At 44.1% G+C, this 21,252-nt stretch overlaps 1 protein-coding gene and 1 pseudogene across 1 annotated transcript; both read right to left on the bottom strand.

The window, feature by feature from the left end:
- Positions 1-5,178: 5,178 nt before the first annotated feature.
- On the bottom strand, positions 5,179-9,645 carry LOC112900663 (annotated as a pseudogene).
- Positions 9,646-11,104: 1,459 nt separating this feature from the next.
- Positions 11,105-13,695, bottom strand: LOC112901125 (ACT domain-containing protein ACR6-like). Its single transcript, XM_025969964.1, has 4 exons — positions 13,365-13,695; positions 12,741-12,901; positions 12,563-12,630; positions 11,105-12,456 (listed from the first exon to the last, which is right to left on the bottom strand). The coding sequence occupies exons 1-4, from the start codon at positions 13,445-13,447 to the stop codon at positions 11,389-11,391; spliced, it is 1,380 nt and encodes a 459-aa protein (XP_025825749.1). The 5' UTR covers positions 13,448-13,695; the 3' UTR covers positions 11,105-11,388.
- Positions 13,696-21,252: the final 7,557 nt, after the last annotated feature.

Below are 21,252 nucleotides of genomic sequence, written 5' to 3'. Positions count from 1 at the left end.
GAACCATCTCACATGACCTCTTATATGGACCTTCTTGAGGTGCTTCTTAATTATTTCCATTTCTTTACTACTTATTAGCATTACGATACTAATTTACATAGCTGAATCTAAAATTCTGTTTACCTTTGTAGGGAAAAAGTGATGTCATGGACTTTCTATTCCAAAACCAGGAATAAAATAAGAAGAACAATCGGAACCCGGAAGATAGTTCGTTTCATACTGGCTTGGAACTAATACTTGTTAATTTCTCTCATCGATCAAACAATTTGCTTCTAGCTTAGGACATAATTGTATCTTTATTTTTCCGTATGCAATCCTCATGTGAAAGAATTCTGAACAAGTGTTTCGCTATGATCTTTGTGCCAAATTATTGCTGAATTTGTTGTTTCATTCAATAGAAATAGTAGACAGCCTGAATGAGTCAAGTATATAGTAGACAGATGTGGCATCGGGTCTGGTACCACACTGGGCCTGCGCGGTTTGGCATCAGGCCTGCTACGAGACTAGCATGGCAAGAGGTAGGAGCTGGCCGCTTAGCTTAATGACACCATGAAAAGAAAACGTCGGTCGTATGGGAGTCGGCTCCCCCGGTCGTACGTATAGCACGGTTGTTTTGGGAATGGGGTATACTTTTTTCGTGTGAGTAAAGCGTGTTGGATTTTGGAAATGCCGGCACGTGTGCCGTTTGCTGATGTGGACGGGGTGTCCAGTAGCAATTAAAATTTGAACCTTTTGTGTAGGATCATCCTACTCTTTCATAATTACCATCATTACGGCAACAACTTGTTTTACAAAAATCAAGTTACTAGATAAACCTTGCATGCGTATAAAACTGGCTTTATGCAAAGCAAACCTCAACCTTTTTCTTGAATTATCCCTATGCATGTATTCTTTTATTCTCTTCCGCTGCCGTGCAGCCTTGAGTGCTGCATGTGGATAATAGTAGTCGTATTCAGCACCTTTAGTTTGATTTGGTTGTATCTTGTTTGGATTTGAATCACTCGGCCTTTACCGAGGGATTTGTATCGAGACTAAATCATCTTATGTAATAAATGTGTGTACCAGCCGTCCTGGGACTGGTATTTGTACCACATTTAGTCCCTGTGCAAACAGGGGTGCTTCACAAAGGGGAACCCGGTGAGGGATCTGCCCACCCGAAGCTATGTTGTACATGGCAAGATTTGATTAGGGTTTGGCTAGCCGTCATGTAGATGAGTAGCAACAGCAAGGCGCAAGGAATGTCATAGTTTGGAATTGTCGGGAGGTTGGGAACACCTAGACAGTTCGTGATTTAGACGCCTCAGTGCGTCAACATAACCCCAAGTTGGTCTTTTTTGTCGGAAACTATGATTAGGAGAGTCGCATGAAAAATTTAAGATCAAGATTAGGTTTGAAAGGTTGTTTAGCAGTGGATAGTCGTGGCAAACGTGGAGGTCTTGCTTTGTTTTGGGATGAGAACATCCAAGTTAAGTTATTGTCGATTGATGAACGCTATATTGATGTCTTTATGCAGGATGATCCAAATGCGGATCCTTGGCGGGTCATGTTTGTGTATGGGGAGCCTTGCGTTGAGGATATGTGGGAAATTTTGCAGCGGCTTAAAACTTAGTCTAGAGAACCATGGCTTGTGGTTGGGGATTTTAGTGAGGCCATGTGGCAATATGAGCATTTCTCTGAAACAAAGAGTGGGGGGAAACAAATGGCTGATTTGCAAGAGGTGTTGAACTTCTGCGGTTTAAAGGATATTGGTTTCTCGGGATTACTATGGACTTATGATAATAAAAAGCCTGGTAATAGGAATGTTAAAGTTCACTTGGATAGAGGGGTTGCGACCAGCAGTTGGCTGAATAGTTTCTTCGATGCTTCGATCACCCACTTGACCTCTCCATGTTCTTACCATTGCCCGCTTTTGTTGACAGTGCAGCAGGAGAAGAGGGAAAAAGGAGGTGGACGCCAAGTCTACTTTGAGATCATGTGGGAACGTGAGGATTCGCTGGGGGAGCGCATCGAGCAGGCATGGGGGCAGGAGAACACAAAGAGCGATCTGGGAGTAATTCACCATGTCTCAAAGAATACTTTGCAGTCGCTGAAACAATGGAGTATGGCACATTTTGGCTCAGTCAGGAAAGAAATTGAACGTCTGAGAGAACTGCTAGCTGAGCAGCAAGCAGATGTGGGACAGATGAAGCGGCCATCAAGGATACTATCAGAAACATGAACGAAATTTTGTATAGAGAAGAAATGCTATGGCTACAACGTTCGCCGTGTTTCGTCGTTGCAGGAAGGTGATCGCAATACCAAGTTTTTTCACCAGCGTGCGGCGTGGAGAGCTCGAAAAAAAATAGAAAACGTAAGCTGAAGAACAGTAATGGTGAATGGATTACGGATCAAACAGGTATGACAGGACTAGTCAATAACTATTTCAGTACTCTTTATGCAAAAGATCCTGAGGTCAGACCGCAGGAAGTGTCGACTCCTCTTGAACCTTGTTTTACTGATGTTTTCCATGATGAGCTATGTAAACCTTTTTTGGAGTAGGAGATCGGGGATGCCCTCTTCCAAATTGGCACTCTGAAGGCGCCCGGCCCGAATGGTTTGCCGGCACAGTTTTTTCAGAGGAACCGGGGTTGCCTGAAGGAGGATGTCATCTCTGCAGTGAAGCGCTTTTTTGAAGAAGGAAAAATGCTGGAACGTGTGAAAGACACGGCTATAGTTTTGATCCCAAAGGTACAACATCAAGAGACTCTGAAAGACTATCGCCCCATTAGTCTTTGCAATGTCATCTATAAGGTAGTTTCTTGATGTTGGGTCTATATATATGATAGGGTGGATTGGGATTATTTGCAACAAGTTCTGGAGAAGTTGGGCTTTCATCAAAAATGGATTCAGTGGACTATGGAATGTGTAACCACTGTACGTTATACAATACGCTTCAATGGTGTTCTTTTGGACACCTTCCAACCCACCTGTGGATTACGCCAAGGTGATCCTTTGTTGCCCTATTTATTCTTGTTTGTTGCTGATGGTTTATCAAAAGTTATGCAGAAAGAACCAGTGCAAGGAACCATACAAGGACTGCGAGTATGCCGTCGAGCTCCAGAAATTACACACCTATTATTTGCAGATGATAGTTTGCTCTTCTTCCGCGCTCAACAAGAGCAAGCTGTGAGGGTGAAGGTTGCGCTCGAGAGGTACTGTAAAGCTACTGGTCAATTGATTAATTTTGACAAGTGCTCCATTCTTTTCAATGAGAAGCATGACCCTGCTGTAATCGATCGCGTCAAGAACCAGTTAAATGTCAATAAAGTGACTTTTGAAGTGAAGTATCTGAGCTTGCCGACTCCGGGAGGACCTCTCAAGGCAGATAGTTTTCAGTGAATTGTGGATCAGCTAACAAAACGATGCAGTGCGTGGGATGAGAGATGTCTGTCTGCAGGAGGAAAGGATGTTTTGATAAAGTCCGTAGCTCAGGCCATCCCTGTTTATGTGACGAGCGTGTTTCAGCTCCCGGCATCGCTCCATGAATCGCTGTCACGTTGCATCATGCGGTTCTGGTGGGGTGAGCATGCTAGAAAACGAAAAACTCACTGGATTCCCTGGCAGCAATTTACAAGAGCGAAGGGAGATGGTGGTTTTGGCTTCCGTGATTTGAAGCTCTTCAATCAAGCGTTTCTAGCTCGTCAGGCGTGGAGGCTGGTCGACCGGCTGAAGAGTTTATGTGCAAGAGTGCTGAAAGCAAAGTACTTCCCAAATGGCAGCCTTCTAGACACGGCATTTCCAACAAATCAGTCGCTCACTTAGAAGGCAGTCCATGGACTGGAACTGCTGAAAAAAGAGGTGATATGGCGAGTTGGTTCAAGGAATTCCATTCGTATTTGGCATGACCCATGGATTCCTAGGGGCTGGTCGTTGAAGCCTACAGGAAAGAGGCGATTATGCTGCTTGAAATGGGTTGCTCAGCTTATAGACCAGTCTAAGATGGAATGGCAAGCAGATAGGGTGCATGAATTCTTCCATGCACATGACGCCCAACATATTATGAATATCAGGCTACCCTCAAATTGTATGTCAGAAATCGTAGAGGCATAGAGTGATACTTTTTGTATATGGGAACGATCTGATGTTAGCTTTTTATCCAACGCATCACGGCCATCAGACATCTGCCGTTCCTATGCCCAGGCCAGTGGCATGGATGGCGGCGGCATGTCATACACGGCGGCGCAGATGCCCAGAGGCTCGCCGGGAACTACGGGCTACGGTTTTGTACGGGGATTTGCAAAACAGATCGAACTCACCTGCCTGTACGACGTGAGCGGTGCCCACCACAACGATGGTCGGGAAGAGACGCAGGGCAGGTGAGGATGGGGGAGTGGGTAGAGAAGGGGAGTGGGGGGAGGAGAGCGCATGGACAGCGGGGAAGCTCACAGTCACCGCAGCTTCGGTCAGGGTCAGGGCAGCTGGAGAAGGGCTGGAGTGACTTCGGCGGTCCTAAGCGTCGCAGCCGGTCACGGGCCGATTCCGACCAGGGAAGGCGTCGAAGCGGGCAGGGAATGATGGGCAGAGGTGGAGTACGGGGCGACGCAGCTGTGGGTGCGGGCAATCGGAGGGAGACTACCAGCAGGCGGAGGATTTGGGGATGGCCGCAGCTCTGCTTGGCTTGCCCGACTGGGGAGAGGGAAGGAGAAAAGGAGGCGGCGATGGCGACGTACCAGGGACGTGGTACGGGTGGCGACGGCATGTCGCGCGCAGGTGACGGCGGTGTGCACAGGCGACGGCGGACGCAGGCGACACCGACGCAACGCAGGCAGCGGCGAAGGCGACCGGCGTGTGCAGGCAGGTGATGGCGCGCGTAGGTGACGCCGTGCGCAGTCAGTGCTGCAGCTCAAAACCCTAGGCAGGCAGATAACGCTGAGGACGTCAGGCTGATCAAAGGGCCTAATTACGTGGTGCGATGAGCCAAGAGGATCTGACGGCGTAAAATTGCAATCGGCAGGACGATGACGTACCGTCGCACCCATAATTTTTTAGTTGTAGAGAATTTTCTCACCGGCGTATCAAACCAGCCCCCCACATAAGTAACCAGGACCGAAGTTAAGCCTCGTCCCACTCGCACGCCCATGAATCATCAACCACACACCCTTAATCTTTTCATATGCGAAAAACATTGATTGTCACAGATTTAAAAATAACCTAAGTATTAAAATAGAACTAAATAAGTATTGATAATTAAAGGTATATATCACAATAAGGCGATATCATATTAGAACTACAAACTGGAAAGATGTAACTGAAATCAAATCATGGACACGCTATTCAGGAAGGTAGCTTTTTTTCTTCGAGCATCATCTGAGACCATGCTTTTGGTGAAGTAAAGCTGAGCAAACAAGGATGCCTTGCCCCTAATGCATATCAAGTCTTTCTGATGGCTGATCTCATCCTGGCTCCAATCAACAGAATGATTAATTTCCATGGAAATCAAAACTTCTGCTCTAGCCACAAGGTATCTTGCAAATTTAACCTCACCAACCGTACCACAGTACCCTTTAAATAGTACATCCTGGAGATGCTTTTTCAGACATAAGACTGCATCATCCACCGGATCCCACTCTCCAAAACCATGTTCATTCATTGTACCGAAGTTGAAGCACTGTGATAAAAAAAAACACAAGATGCAAAATAATTATTAATGTAACCATGCAATAAATTAAACATACTTCCTCCATTTCTCAATTAAAGAATGTTGAAATCAACAATGTGTATTGAGAAAACACTAGAATGACTATGAGATTAACAGGAGCAAAAGATGCTTCTCCTTAGACAAAGCCTGAGTAGTGAGGTAACTATAACTATAATGCAGATATTTTTTAAGACATTTGTATGGTCAAAAATAGTTTAATAACAAAACATTAGGATGTGCGCACTTGTCAACCATATAATATTTGTAGGTAAAAGGTCTGCATTTTTTCAGAATCATAAGCCAAGTAAGAGTTACAAAAATAAATCGTAGGGTAACTATATAATTTTTCATCCCTTACTATAAATATAAACGTTCTACATCGTTGGGACATCATGTATAATATTATAAATAACAGTGCTTCGAGTCACAATTTTATCATGAGGCTAGTTTTTACAAACCTTATTTAAATATATTTTCTTGAAAATTTAGTTTCTTATAACTTTATACAATTAAATATGATTTAGTTACATTTAAAATAAAATTTCAATATATAACCAATAAGATTTAAACTAATAAAAAATATTAAAAGAAGTAAAATACAATTCAAACTACAACAATACTTCTAATGAGAAATTTATGAAGAGTAGCTAAATCATAATTTACTAGAAACGCGTGCACAGGGCCCGTATTTGGTGTCGTCGGATTATAGATGATTTAGGCCATGCAAAAAATAGTAATTATTGTATGTGTAGGTGTCATGGTCTGCAGCCCATTATTGTACTTGGTATATATTTTGAACTCTCTACTGTCATGATGCTACTATTTAAATAGGATATTATTTTGGTATGGAAATGGAACTATTTTTTTGTTATATTTGGTGTTTTGGTTATAGTATTTTTAGTTATCATTTATTTTAAAAGTTTGTTTTATAGCGAACCTTTAGGTTTTGAAAATTTTGAACAACTTTTGTATTCAAAACTTTTTGACATGAAGACGTTTCGGTGTCCGCATTGTAAGTAGAATGGATCCTACGTAAACATTTATGCGGATGAATTGTAAAAGCGCTTTGAATTTGAAATTGTATTGTATAAAAAAGATGTATATTTTGAATTTCTAAGCAATTTTTTGTATTGAACACTTTTAAATTTGAAGACGTTTTGGTGTCCATATTACAGGTACGATGGATCGCATGCTAGCATTTGTGCAAACGAGTTGCGAAAGCGTTTCGAATTTTAAAATTTGCTCTATAATGAGGTAGTAGTTTTCGAATTTTTGATCAAATTCTATATTGAACAACTTTTGATTTCAACACGTTTTGGTGTTCAAATTGTACATGTAGTGTTGCTCGTGTAGAAGTAACGGATGGAACGGGTTGTGGTTTGATTTAATTAAAATCCAAGGGTTTTTTTCTGAAGAAATTCCTGAGAGAGGGTCAGGACGGTGGGTTGATTTTATAAGAACTTAAGGTTTTCTTTGCAAATTTCCCTAAGCCGGGAAGGTTGGACTGCGGGTTGATTCTAAGAAAGGTTGTGGGCTTTTTCGCAAAATTACCAAAGAGGTGGCTGGACTGCGAGTTGATTGCTCTAAAGTCTAAGCGCTTTTTTGCAAAATGACCGGGACATGCCTGATCTAGGCTTTCCGCCCGGCCGATCCGACGGCTGAGAATTGCCCGTGACGTGGCCACGCTCTCCAACCACCTTTTGGTGCGGAAATCGTATATAGAGATTATTGGGGCTTTAGCGTTGTTGCCCCTGTTTTGAATGCCAATGGTAATTTTACTCCTCCTTTTTGCTTTGTGGCCCTCGCTTTTTGAAAACGAATCTCCAATTTGCCCCTATTCTGTTAGGAGTTAACGGTGCTAAATTTATAGCAAAAAGATAGATATGCCCTATGTGATTTTGCCCTTCTTTTGACATCAAGCACTCCGGCATCTTTTGACATCAAGCACTCTTAATTTTTGATATGTTTGATGCCAAAGTGGTTGATGTCAAAAGAAGGGTAAAATCACATAGGGCATATCTGTCTTTTTGCTACAAATTTAACAACGTTAACTCCTTCTAACAGAAGATGCCGAAGTGCTTGATGTCAAAAGAAGGGCAAAATCATATAGGGCATAACTATCTTTTTCTACAAATTTAACACCGTTAACTCCGAATAGAATAGGGCAAAATGGAGCTTCGTTTTCAAAAAGCGACTGTAAAATCGCACAAAACAAAAATGAGAGGTAAAATCACCATTGATGTTCAAAATAGGGGCAAGAACGCCAAAGCCACTTTATTAAAAGTATAAACTAAACATTAACAAGTACGTGGTCGTGTCTCTATTAATCATGCAACAAACATATAAGTTAACTTAAACAATTATTAAGTCAGTCTCTACATAAAAGTTATACGATATTATAAAGATATTTAAATATTAATATTACTTAAAATTATAGAGATCATGTAATAATTAATTATCTAAAATTAAGAAGAGTTAATAAACCTGAGCCAATCTATAGCGAAAATTTAAATTATATATCTTTATAAATACAACCAGGATTACAATGAAAACTATAAAATCTACGTACTAAAACGTGATAGATTTCACAATTATCTTATTCTTCAAAATTAAAGATCTAATAAGATAATACCTTAAGAACGTATAGCATTATTATTAAATAAAATAATTAAATATAGAATAAAAGTATTGTTAAATATAAAATAAAAATATTATTTAATTACCTCAATCTCAAGACGCTGTAAATATGGGAATAAGCTTAACATTTGAATAGCTTTGCTCACTTCATCACTATCAGTAAATTTGATCCCAAAAACAAGTGAAGTTATAAAAGATAATGATCTCTGCATCAATCAAATACAAGTAAATACAAAGAGTAAAATTTTCATAAATTGATCTATGCTATCAAAAGACATGTGTGTGTATAGTAGTACGTACCTTACTAGGAAAATATTAGGGGAAGGCGAGTCCACGATAGGTAGCTTAAGGCCAAGCTCCCGGATTCTTTTGCCGACTGTGAAGGTAGGTATCCTCCATAAATCAACGTATGAGAATGTCACACTTTCAAGATTAGGAGTCTCCCGGATAGAGAACTCATGAAGTGCCACGCGAGGCATACTAATGTGCATGATAGCAAGCGTGAGGGAGCGGAAGACAATACGGCGGAGTCCATCAATCATGAAGAGGTGAAGCTCATGTAGGATTGTTCAAACCTCAATCATGCGGTGTAGAGCATTCTCGGAGATGAGAAAATAGGACAGATACAAATAATGAAGGCGCGGCATGGTAGGCACCGGCGAACAAGGGTCCTCAGCGAGGCCAAGGCGACAGCAGTGGAGATCTAGGTGGCGCAGAAAAACCCCAGCGCTGCCCAACAAGTTGCGGGGCAGAGTGGGGTGCTCCAGGTCAAGCGCCCACTTCAAGGCGAGGCTGTCATCGATGTGCCTCTCCGCTAGAGTTTCGAGCCAGGCGCGGGTGCCAACGCCGGCTAGGGTGTTTACACAAGCGGTGGATGAGCCCGCGGTGCGAGGAAAGGATGGATGAAATAGACCCCGCGCTGAGAAAGCGAATATCGGAATCAGGGGAGTCGAGGTTTAGATCTAGCGGCATCGATGACCAGATGCGTCTCCAGCGGCGGGAGAGCATCATGGTGCGGGCGGCGGCCTTAGGTGGGAGGAGGTGGACGATGCTGCTCAACAGGCAGTCCGGGAGGAGGCTGATGCGGTCCTCCTGCTCCGGCTCCACCATAGTCATAGACCGCGACTGCGAGAAGAAGCGATAGGAATCGGTACCCCGGCGACGGCGCACCTGTAGATCTGCACCCACCCGTCGTCGCACCCGCCGATCTGCAGCCGCGGGAGATATCGGCAGTAATATCTGGTCCAGCGGCTTGGAGACAGCGTCGACAAGAACTGCGCTGCAGCTTGGAGAGAAGGCGACGGAACGGAGCCAGAACGAGGCGGCGCCATGGACGAAATAGCAACAGTAACGAGGCAAGGCGTCTTAGGAGCACCAGCCGCAGCGGCGGCTGGGAGGATACCGCCGCAGGGATGTGGATTGTGCTCTCAAGTGCTGGGAATTGGGCCGGGCCGGCACGGTGCACTTATGGCTTCGGGCTCTTTTTGAGCGGGTAAAAAAAGAAGTCCTATTCGCGCTTTGATTATGGGCCGACTTCGCGTTTCCACTTTGGACTCGGAAACCGTCGGATCTGACTCTTACCTCTCCTACTTCATGCACTAAAAAAAAATGCACTGGACACTACTAATTTACGGCAGGCTGTAATATTACCTTCCCGTACGGCTATATTAATTTCATAATAAATTAACTTGCCATGTTATAGCACGTTTCTATTTTTAGCAAGAATTGCTAATGCTGTTTTTATTGGATATGATCCCAACTGCTTACCAAAGGATATTGGTGTTGTGCCATACGTACTTGCGGAGGAGGAGAATAAAAAGGAAACACATGCATGCAGGGAGAGAAAGAAGATCAATGATGTCAACGCATACACTTGATTTTGAAAATTAAAAAAACTGTAGTTTTAAATTCGAGCATTCAAATCAAAATCCAATTTCTCCATGGCACTTATTTTATCAAGAGCTTTAAAATAAGATCTCACATCAACATATTTTAGTAATATTATTTTAGTGTTTATAATTTGCTTACCACATTCGAAAAAGTTGCTTATGACTTTACAAAAGATTGCTTCAGTCAATTTTGATGAATTAACCGGATATCTGTGATGATATTGTGAAGATAAATTGGATGGTATGATTAGAGAAGAGGGTAAACAATTGTATTATGGTAGGTGGATATTTGATCATGTTTAAAGATAGGTCATTTTGGCAAACCAATTGAGTATTTTAACTAACTTGGTTTAGCATTTTTATATTCTACATAAGCAAATTGTGTCTCTTTGAAAAATATGGTCAAAGCATATACAAGTAGGATCTTATCTTGAAGGTGCTGTTGATAGAAACATCACTGTGAAATTGAAATTTGAGTTTGATGTCCGGTTCAAAAACTACAACTTTTTAAAATTTTAATATTAGTTGCATGCGTTGACGTGAATAATGAAAAGGTCTAAATATAATTTTTGTAATGGAAAAGTCACGACAGTGGTGCCCCTAACTTCACAAGAAAGATGAGACATGATGTGTGCAGATGATAAGATATTTTGCCCTCGTGAAATGGACGAGTAGCGTAATCGTAAAAGGTTAGTAAAAAGTTACTAATCTACGGCCGGCCAACCTGAAGTCTCTATCCAAAAAAAATCTCTCCTACTTCAAATATATAGGTACTTCTTCCTACGTCTGAACGCAAAGAACATGAACAGACCATCCATACTGAACGTAAGATAGTTGCTTGAACCAGTATAATTTTTTGTTTTTAAATTTGAGCCATCAAGTTATGAAGAAGCGGGGCGCATTTTAATAGCCGGTGTACGGAACACTGATATATACAAATATGTACGAAGGAATACGGGCAGATCAGAGTACACAGTATACCATTTGCACGGTTTGCTTGCTACAGGCTACAAATCTGAAATCTTTTGGGAGCTGAGCCAATATTTTCTCCCCTAATTTTCTACTTTGTAAACCTTAATCTACACTCATAACTGGCCATGACCATATTTACAGTGATGTCTGAAAGACCAATAATCAACCGAAATCTATATACAGAACCTGTGATTGAGAAACCAACCAAGTGGTTTACGAGTAGAGCTTGACGAGGCTGAAGCTCTGGAACGGCCGGTAGAACTTGAACAGGTTCCCGAAGATGAAGGCCGTCGTGCCGGCGCCGGCGACGCCGGCGTCCTTCCTCGCCGCGTCGTCCCCGGCGGCGAACGGGTTGTTCTTCACCCTCAGCGTGGCCTCGCCGACCTGCGCGCGGATGGCCTCGATGGTCTTGGCCTCCACGGGGTGGCCCTGCGGGTCCGACAGGTAGAACGTGTCCACGGCCTCGCCGCCGGAGGACGAGATCTCGGCGCGCCGGATGGTGAGCCCGTTCTCCCGGAAGATGCGAGTGATGTCCGAGAGCAGGCCCGCGCGGTCCCCCGTCCGCACCTCCAGCTCCAGGCCCTCGGCGGTGCGCCGCTCGATGGCAGCCTCCAGGCACCGCACCAGCCGCTGCCGCTCGGCCTCGCACCGGACGGCGTGCCCGTCGACGTGCCGGATGTAGTACTCCTGGTACGCGCCGCCGCCGGGCTCCGCGCTGACGGTGCCGTGGTGCACCACGTACTCCATGTCCGTGATGGTGCACACGGTGTCGAACAGCAGCTTGGGCCGGTCGCGGCACCGGACCACCACGGCCGTGTACCCGCGCTCGGCGCACGCCGTCACGGACACCTCCGTCCGCGCCGGGCCGGCGGCGTCGGCGTCGGGCGCGGCGTGCCCTCCCCGGTCGTCGAACATCATCTGGTGCAGCCGCCGCTCCTTGTGCTGCGCCAGGCTGCCCGCGCCGCCGCCGGCGCGCACGTCGCTCTGCCCGCGCAGCAGGTTGCCCAGGCGCGCGCTGATGTCGGCGATGCGGCCGGCGTCCTCGATGGCGCCGCCGGACTCGGCGTCCGTGACGTGCACGACGGCCGCGACGCGCGTGTTGTGCGTCCACAGCTCGGCGCTCTGGACCGCGCAGCCCATGACGGCGAGCACCGCGCACACCTCGGAGAGCAGGCCCGGACGGTCGGTGCCCGTGAGCTCGATGGAGGTGTACTCCTCCGACGGCACGATTCCCACCGTGTTGCGCGCCTCCGGGTAGTACCAGTCGTCCGCCTCCAGCGTCTGCCGGCCAGAAACCCCAACTCGATCAGAATCAGACCCGGGGAGATAAAAATAAGATCATTCAAGAACACGCGAAATTCAGTCGATGAACCAGCGGATGGATTACCTTCTGGATGTAGGAGATGGTTGGGGCGTCAACAACCTTGTTGCCGTCACGGTCGGTGACATTGAACACTGAAGATTAGAAAGGAAGAAGAATTCAGCTTTTTGTTTTTTCAGTTTCACACAAAAAGATTCAGAATTCGTCAGAGCGGCGAAGTAACATATAGTGGTTGGGTACTGACCGTCCATGAACCAGCTGCCGTCAGAAGAGAAGTAGGCCTTGCGGATGACGAGGTTGAGGTCGGCGATGACCTGGACGACGGCGAGCAGCGTGCCGTGGCTGTTCACGCTGTCCACCCTGATCACCGTCGCGTCGTCGGAGGCATCGTTATCGATTACGACCCTGTTAATTTTGCACGGCACATGTCAGTAATCAATGAACAGAGAAATCCAAGCAAAATAGAACAAAGGAAAGGAGGCGGAAGAAAGAAAAGGAAGGTCTATAAATCCTATCTCCTCTGTTCTTTAATGTACAGAACAGAGCAAGGATGGAAGAAAGCAAGAGCAGAGAACCATGCTGCTCTGTTCTTCAAGGTTTGAGCATACCAAGAAGCAAACGGATTGAACGAAACCGATAACACAAATTTTCTTGTAAAATCGAAATCTTGGGGGAAAAGCTAGGATTACCAGACAAGAAACAACGGTTTAAACAAGAACTGAATAGCACAAGAAGGCTTAAACAAGAACCGGATATCACAAGGAGCTGATAGCAGCTGGCATAGTCAAGTCCGAGAGCCTTTCTTTAAAAAAAAATCCTTGAATTTGGTAAAACAAAAGGAGCAGAAAACCGATGATCGATCAATCACCTGGGCGGGTTCATCCCCCGGACGAGCTTGGCGTACTCGTCGTGGTCGTCCATCCTCGCCGCCGCCACCGCCATGAGAGCCATGGAGATGACGCCCTCACTCGCATCAACAGCTTCCGATACGCCGGCAGGAGGTCACGGCGCAGGCAAGAGCTGAGCTACCGCTCCCTTTCTCGAGTTCGTTGTGCCGGCCAGGCCCGGACAATTCTACTCCGGGAGTGGTGACGCTGATGCGCTCCTCTGCGTGCCTAGCGGGGTAGCTCGCTATATATAACGGGAGGTTTAAATTCAGTCACGATGCTGCTAGCGTTGCTTCACCTGATGATCCCCTCCATTTTTCCGATAAAATTTTTTATGCTCTTCCTGTTGCCCCTCGTGTTTCATTTGCGTGACTTCTTTAAATGAAAAAAAAACAATTTGGAGGCGGTACCTGTCAAGATCTAAAGTGCAAAGATATTTTAACCGCTACTTGCGCTCTCAGACCTTTCTTCATGTTTTTTACATAGCTAGTGCATAGTAGTAGTTCTACTTACATCGCAGGGCAGTAACTCCCATGATGTATGTTGGTTTACAAGATCAATGGATGTGATTCGTGACGAATTTCTCTGTCTTTTTTCTTGCAACTGTTTATTCATCATATTCCAATTGCAAAAGAAAACTTTTTATTCATTTTTATATAGCTTGTGAAGTTTTAACTCTATAGAGAGTAGATGAATTTGCAGTATTAAGGAAAAAAACATAATCAGGTAATTGAGATGTTCTCTTCGAAAATGTTGCTGAAAATACACCAGTCCAAGTGTTATTTATGGTTAGCTGGTGATTGGTGGCTGGTGAGGCCGTTATTTCCCTACAGTGATGCTCCAACAAAAAAGGTGCAACTCATTGATTTATGTTTTCTTAGCATTTCAATCATGAATAAAATGAGGAAACGATGAGGGTGGCTCCCTACCCTCCCCAACGCCTGGTAGGGACGCAAATTCCTTAATCCGGCGATTTCGGCAATCTTCAAAACTTAGTTTGACTAACCCTTTGTTAAAGAACTTTGAATCGTCCAAAGACCAAAGACACAGCTAGGGCCTATTACAATATCCACGTACAGAAAACTAAAACTAATGACTGCAAAGGTATGTTTTCCAGCAAATATGTCTTGTCATTTTACACGGCCATTAGAAATAGTCATGTACTAATATAGATCGAAAATACAAATATTTAAGTACATGTTTTCGATATCAACACGAATAGTTTTCATGATTTCCGAATTAGTACGAGTTTTCATCAAGACGTGGTTCATACAACCGTAGCCACATGTTTTCCTAGATCCGCACCCTGCCTACCAAAGAGCCGCGAATCAACTTCAAAGAAACCATGGCCACTCTCATTCTCCATGGCTTTTCGTAAAACCCAAAAGCCATTCCAATTGCCCATCCTTTATTTTTCTCGAGTCTTTGCTGAAGGAGGATTAGCTGGGCGGCCACCTTCTCCACACATCCACGCTGGCATTGGTGGAAATTAAACCAGAAATGAGCATGCATGCCGCCCTTCATCCTTTTTGACCAGTAGAAACGTGGAGGTATTTTCCCTCTGAAAAATATGTGGAGTGCAGAGAATGAATATAATCAGGTTGGCTAAATCTCCTTTTTTCCTTTTTCTATGTGTGTGTTGAAAGCGGCCATGAGGACGAGTAGGAAGAGGAGGTTGACGGCAAAGGCCAAAGGCGGTCACTGTTGTCCATTAGAATCTCGTAGAGTCCTCGGGACATGGCGACCTAGTTTTGGCAGCTCTGTGACATTCGCACACATGCTTGCTCGCTTCATAATTCAGTGATTTTTGTTTGGTTAATTTAATTTGTGGCTGCAATTTAGTCCACCCCTAAAAAACACTTTTGCTTGGTAAATGAAGAATTTTATATGGATGGTAGCTCTCCTAGAGTTTTTGTTAAGAAAACGCTACACACATGAGTTTTTGGTCAAAATCTTGCTGGGAAGTTAGTCTTGGTGCTGTATTGTTGGATCACTTCAAGAGATGGCGTCCTGCTGCCCGCCTAAAGAAAGGAGAGCCTGCGTCCTTCCAGAATCAGTATCTAAACTATTATTAGTTCAAAAGTATCATGCCAATCATCCATGGTTTTGTCATTAAATGCAAAGATTTTGACATAGTAGCATCTTTACCAACTTCCCTTTGTTTTCTTGCCCACAAAATTTACATTTTAGTATCCTACCATAGAATTTTCGTAGTCTATGTTGTTTGGTTTCTGGCTACTTAACCTGCTTTTTCCTTTACCTTTTGTCGATCAATTATTCATTTGTCTAGGAATAGGCCAATGGTTAATTGTTTGTTGTCTACAGTTTTTAGTCCTAGGACTGGCTTGGTATCCATCTCTTTCTCCCGTAGTAAATGCTGGTTCTCTTGCAAAAAATATTTGAAAACAATTACACACTTTAATTTTAGTCATATTTCGGCAGGGAACAATACTATTGAGGTTGTTTCACGAGATGCCATATTTCTAAAATCGTCATGTTAAGCACTATCACTTCTGTAGAATCGTGCTAAACACACATGAGTTTATTCTGAAATGCTAAGTTTCTAATGTTATAATATCTTTAATTTGTCAACAGACCTATTATTGTGCCCACATAAATTTCGTTTTGTTATAATATATAGTAGCACGTCTGAAACAAACATGATTCCAGATGAATTAATTTCCATATGATAGTCATGCCAAATAATATCGCCAAGTTACCTCCTTTCATCAAGTCAAAAGTACCACCTATGCCGGCAATGGCAAAAGCAACCACACCATGTTTTTATATGTTGACTGCAGAGTCTTGCAGTGGAGTACAAAAGTGAGAACTCCAGAAACCTAACTTGCACGGCTACGCAAGTCTAGGATTCTAATTCAGTGGCCAAATAATTTAAACCCAGTGACACTCTTTAATTTTCTGTCAGCCCGCATGTTTATCATTCGCTCATCTCTAATTGGTGGATGGATTAACCCTCCTAAGGGGATCCCTTTGATGCCAAGGCAACTAACTAAAGAGCGGCTCCATGCACCTTAATGGCTAAGCTAAACTATATGTAGGTGACTTAACACGCCTTATATTATCCTAAGTATGTAAGGAATCTCCACAAGGCGAGTGGTTTCTGTACCCAGGGGCAGTACTCTGCTCAGCCAGCCAGCCCACATGTACAGTTTCCTCTTGGTTCAACAATTTCTGATTTTGCCCATGCATATCATGCTCCATGCTTTGTTATTCTACACATATTTCTCATAATTGTATTTTTATCAAAAAAATGTTACCAATAGGATACTAAACCAACCAAAGCAGAAGGGTTCAATGGAGTCCATCCAGTCAATATTCTTCTGATCCTGTTTCAGCAGTTGGTCAAGCAAAAGTCGTTCAAGTGGTCATCATTTATGAGAATTTTCTCTTTTCTTGACCTGAAAGAGCCCCTCTTCCAGGATGAAGCTTGCACCGGAGGGCAAAGGATAAGCCTGTCTTCTCTTCAATTCCATCCACATACAATACAAGTGGGTCATTAATCAAAACACGTACGGGACCAAGATCAAACAACATGCGTATGCTCAATTTTGTAATAAAAAAATCAGAAAAGAAAAATAAAAATAATAAAAATCAAACTAGCTGCAATAAGTTCGGAAAATCAAGCAGCAGCTGGTAGTTAGGATTAATCCATCCAAATAATATAGGTTTGCAAACTATACACTTCCCTTGACAGCAGCCTCTCAACCTACATGACTACTCCGCCAGCTAGGAGAGCAAGTTTCATGCCGGATACGGGACGCATTTCGATAGTATATGTTCAGGCCTTGTGATCTAGTCTCTGCTCTTCTGTTCCAAATTATTAGTCGTTAAGTTAAAACGACTAATAATTTTGGATGGAGGGAGTAGCAAAAAAAAATGGGAAGAGGATGCAGGTACTTCCCTAGTCCCTACGAAATTAAGCGAGTCTCAGTTAACATTCTTAAACACACGTCACTTTCTGGTTACTGATCACCGTCACAGGATTCCTGGTTAGCTCTTTCCAGCGACCATCAAACAATGTCACGTGTCCAGTCCCCAAAGGGCGCCAAAGGCACATATAGTAACCTCTGCAGAATCATCTCCCTCACCCGTGAAAGTGGGCGAGCTAGGCTAGCTTCGATCGAGAGAACTACGCGTGTGCGCACCCTGCATGCAACCGCCAGCGGCGAGAATATAGCTAGCAAGCTCTCATTGGCACGTCCGGATCATGGCATGGGTACGGTGTCGTCGCTCTCAACCTTTTGTTACCAAATCAAGGTGCCATTGTTTCTTCCCTGATTAACTGCGTAGTGTCTGCTAGGCCAGACACCTCATCGGCTAATTAAACAGCTTCAATATCAGTAGCAGCGGCTGTATAATGACGGGCGACGAACGGTGCCCGCACACGTGAACGGCCCGCCGAGACTTTCATGTCTCGACGCGATCGCGATGGAAAACTTAATTATTTGTTTCTAAACACCAAAAATATTGAATCTGGACGTAGGACTCAGAATCCGGGTGGGCGTATATTGAGCCAAGGCTTGCTCGTTGTTGCTTAGCACGGGCCGGAGCTAGCTAGTTTTCCAAGATTATTAGGACATGTGGTCAACCCAGGCCATGGCTGCTATTAAAAGCTAATCATTGTTTCCCGGTCGGATCTGACGTGGCTAGAACCGGTAGGCTGTCTTTTTTAGGGTTTCAGCGAGGACGACGCGCGATCCAGCTGGCGCCCCCGACAGTGGTTGAGCGGCTCGACAGGGACCCGGCCGTGCACTTTTCTGGCTGAAGCGGCGGCAGCAAGATTAGTGCAGTGCTACGCTGCTATTTAACTTGGCGATGATCCAACGAAGCTTTGACGCCTATCTAGCTAGAGCAATGGCAGGCTCCAGAGCATGGTGACGCACTGCCATCCGTTCCAACGGTGCGGGTGATGAGGTCATGACCACGTCACCGTTCACGCGGAGGCTTATTAGCGGCAGAACGCGCCCCGGCCCGGCGCATTATTTTACGCAATCATTAAGGCCAGCTTGTAGTAGGGAGAAAGCTACGCATTAGCTGCAGAATTATCAGGAAAATATTGGTGGTGGTGGTGATAGCATTAGCAGAACCCTCCCTGCTGACCCCACTCTCTAATTCTTTTCAAAGCAACCCAATAAAGATGTGATTTCCATTTCCTTTGGCCACACTCGCACACAAGTACGTACGCATACATTATTGATCACCTGAAGGCACCTTGCTTAGATCGTTGTCTGACTTGGCCGGCCCCAATTAGCTGAATATGGGGGTGTGTGTGTGTGTGTGTGTGTGTGTTTGTTTTCCGGATCAAAATCTGATGAAGCGTTCACGGTGTCTAGCGATAAATAGGTCAATGCAGTAAAAGATATCCGGAATCAAAAGCTAGCTCAAGTAGCGAATGGGCCTGGCCAATACGTCGTCAGCCAGATCACGTCATGGCCGGCATGAAATGTGTTATAAAATTAAGCGCGGAGATATTGTTGATTGGCTCTGTGTTTGGACCTGATGCGCACACAGCAGCTTTAACGATTATTAGCAGAATAGAGATAACAACAGCTTTTATCTTTATCCGTAATGATTAGCAGCTGTTAAATAAAATAAACATGCTGATGATTCGCATGTGCACCTACTGTCAAATTAGAGTATAGGAGTACATTTGTAAGTGTAACCTACATAGGCATGCCAACGGGACGGTGAGTAACAGGGACGATCTATTTCATCTCAAGCTTCCAGCAGTGCCCATGCTTGCTCCTGCTACTAGCTACTTCTACTTTCCTTGGTGTTTTGAGTTCTATAAATGGGGAACATGCATGAGTGTATTCATATACCGATTAATAATAGTGTGCCAAATTAATATAATTTTTTTTGAAATACGGCTTGTACCTTAAACTGTAATGCGGTAATGCGCACGCATATATCTTTCATCTCTGAACATGTTCCCCTAATAATTAATCGAACGGCTGAACCTGCTGTCTAGCGACATACAATAACCCAGTGTTTGATTTACATCTCTACTATTTCTAAAGCAAGCAACGATTCATTGGTCCGTTAATCGGAATCCTAATTGGAATACACACAAATCAATCGGAATCCTGATCGGAATTCAGACAAATCAATCGGAACCCGGACAATCAATGCCTCACGCGATCACAGCATGGCTAGTACAGGGCCGGGAGTGAAGGAGCACAAATTTAGTGACCTCATGTAGGTTTGGGTAAAATTTATATTACCCGTAGCAATGCACAGATATTGTGCTAGTACTTTATAAAGTGGATTGCAAAATAATTAAAAAATTAAAGTAGACACAGGAAGAAGTTAATCGTTGGCCTGGTTCTGCACAAATAATTGATTTTTAGTCCTATATATTAGATCTGATGATATCTCTCGCCTAGATATATATTTATATATATATATATATATATATATATATATATATCCGGAATATAGATGATGACACTAGCTACCTGTGATGGCATCTCCTCCATGCGTCGCCCTTTTATCCATTGTTCGGGGCCGGATAAGAGATCGGATAAGAAAAGCAGCTGGCTTTAGCTCGCGAGGTGCTGCCACGTCACCACCGAATCCAAATGTCACTGTACTTATACCAGCACGAGTATCTCCTTGGCTGGGGACGCTGCAAGGGTCTCCTCCTTTAATTTGCCCTTTGAGAGCTGGTGTTCTTTCCGGCAGATCTTTAATTTTTTTGTGCCACGGTGGCCGCTAGTACTATTTTCTTTCCTGTACAAATTAACTCTAGTACACATCATATGATATATATATAAAATATATATATATAATAAGAAGCATGAATTAAACAGTGTGCACCACATGTACACAGGTTCCATAGGCCTCTTCCAATAGTGCCAAATCAGCTAGTTTATAAGAGTAAAATACAATATTTTATCTAGGTGGAAGAGAGAGAAAGAGAAGAGCTATCTCTTGATCAAGAGAGATAGACTCACATAAACATACTCCAAAAGTACGTGAGGCGGATATATAGATCCGTTTATATCTTTAAGTTGTGTGCTAATAAGAGTTAGACCATTAATGAAAAAGTTACTATCTCTCATGCTATCTCTTATCTTAATTGCTATTGCCATAAGCTAGTCAACCTTTGGAAGAGGTCTTACGGTTTGCAGCAGACATATTAATTCTCGGCCAAGAGCAATATGGGGATGCGGTCTGTTTGTCTGTCGGTCAGATGCTCATTAGGCAGCCCATGAGTCTGGGAGAGCCACTAGCTGGTTGCTGGCCACGAGCTCGCCGCTCTCGCCGTGCGTGTCTCCCTGCTCTCGATCGATTCCTCGGAGCAAGGGATATTCTGCACGTCGAGTACACGGTGCAGAGAGAGAGAGAGAGAGAGAGAGAGGAAGGACACTATAGCTAGTGCGCTCTGGAACCTGGAACGGATAAGGCGCCCATGCCTGCCTAGCTGTCACGGCCCTGCACGAGTGAAAATCTCATCTCGTCGCCTGGAATCTGGAATGGACCGGCGGCCGATGAAATCTACTGGCTAGGAAGGACGACAGTAACATGAACGGAAAAAGAACACTAGCAGCAGGTAAATGCAAGTTTTCAGGAATTGTTACAAAACTGTCCTGGTCCGTGGAGAGTGCGCGAACGAATTCACGCACGCATGTTGTGTCCGCCGTGAAAAAAATAATAATGGTTCGAAGTGGGGGAAAAGGGTGCAGTAAATAAAAAGTGTGTCGCTTTTGGATGTTGGGGTAGCGTACGGTTTGAATGGACATGGATCATCCGAGCAACTTGGAAGCAAGCAAGATCGGCGCGTGCAGTCGTAGCCGCTGTACGTACTCAAATATTAATCTGCAGCCAATTTGTTTTAGAAATCAA

This window comes from Panicum hallii, chromosome 7 (assembly GCF_002211085.1).
Source record: "Panicum hallii strain FIL2 chromosome 7, PHallii_v3.1, whole genome shotgun sequence".
NCBI lineage: Eukaryota > Viridiplantae > Streptophyta > Magnoliopsida > Poales > Poaceae > Panicum > Panicum hallii.
The sequence above is the reverse complement of the archived record's forward strand: the minus strand, read 5'-3'. Positions and strand labels throughout refer to the sequence as shown.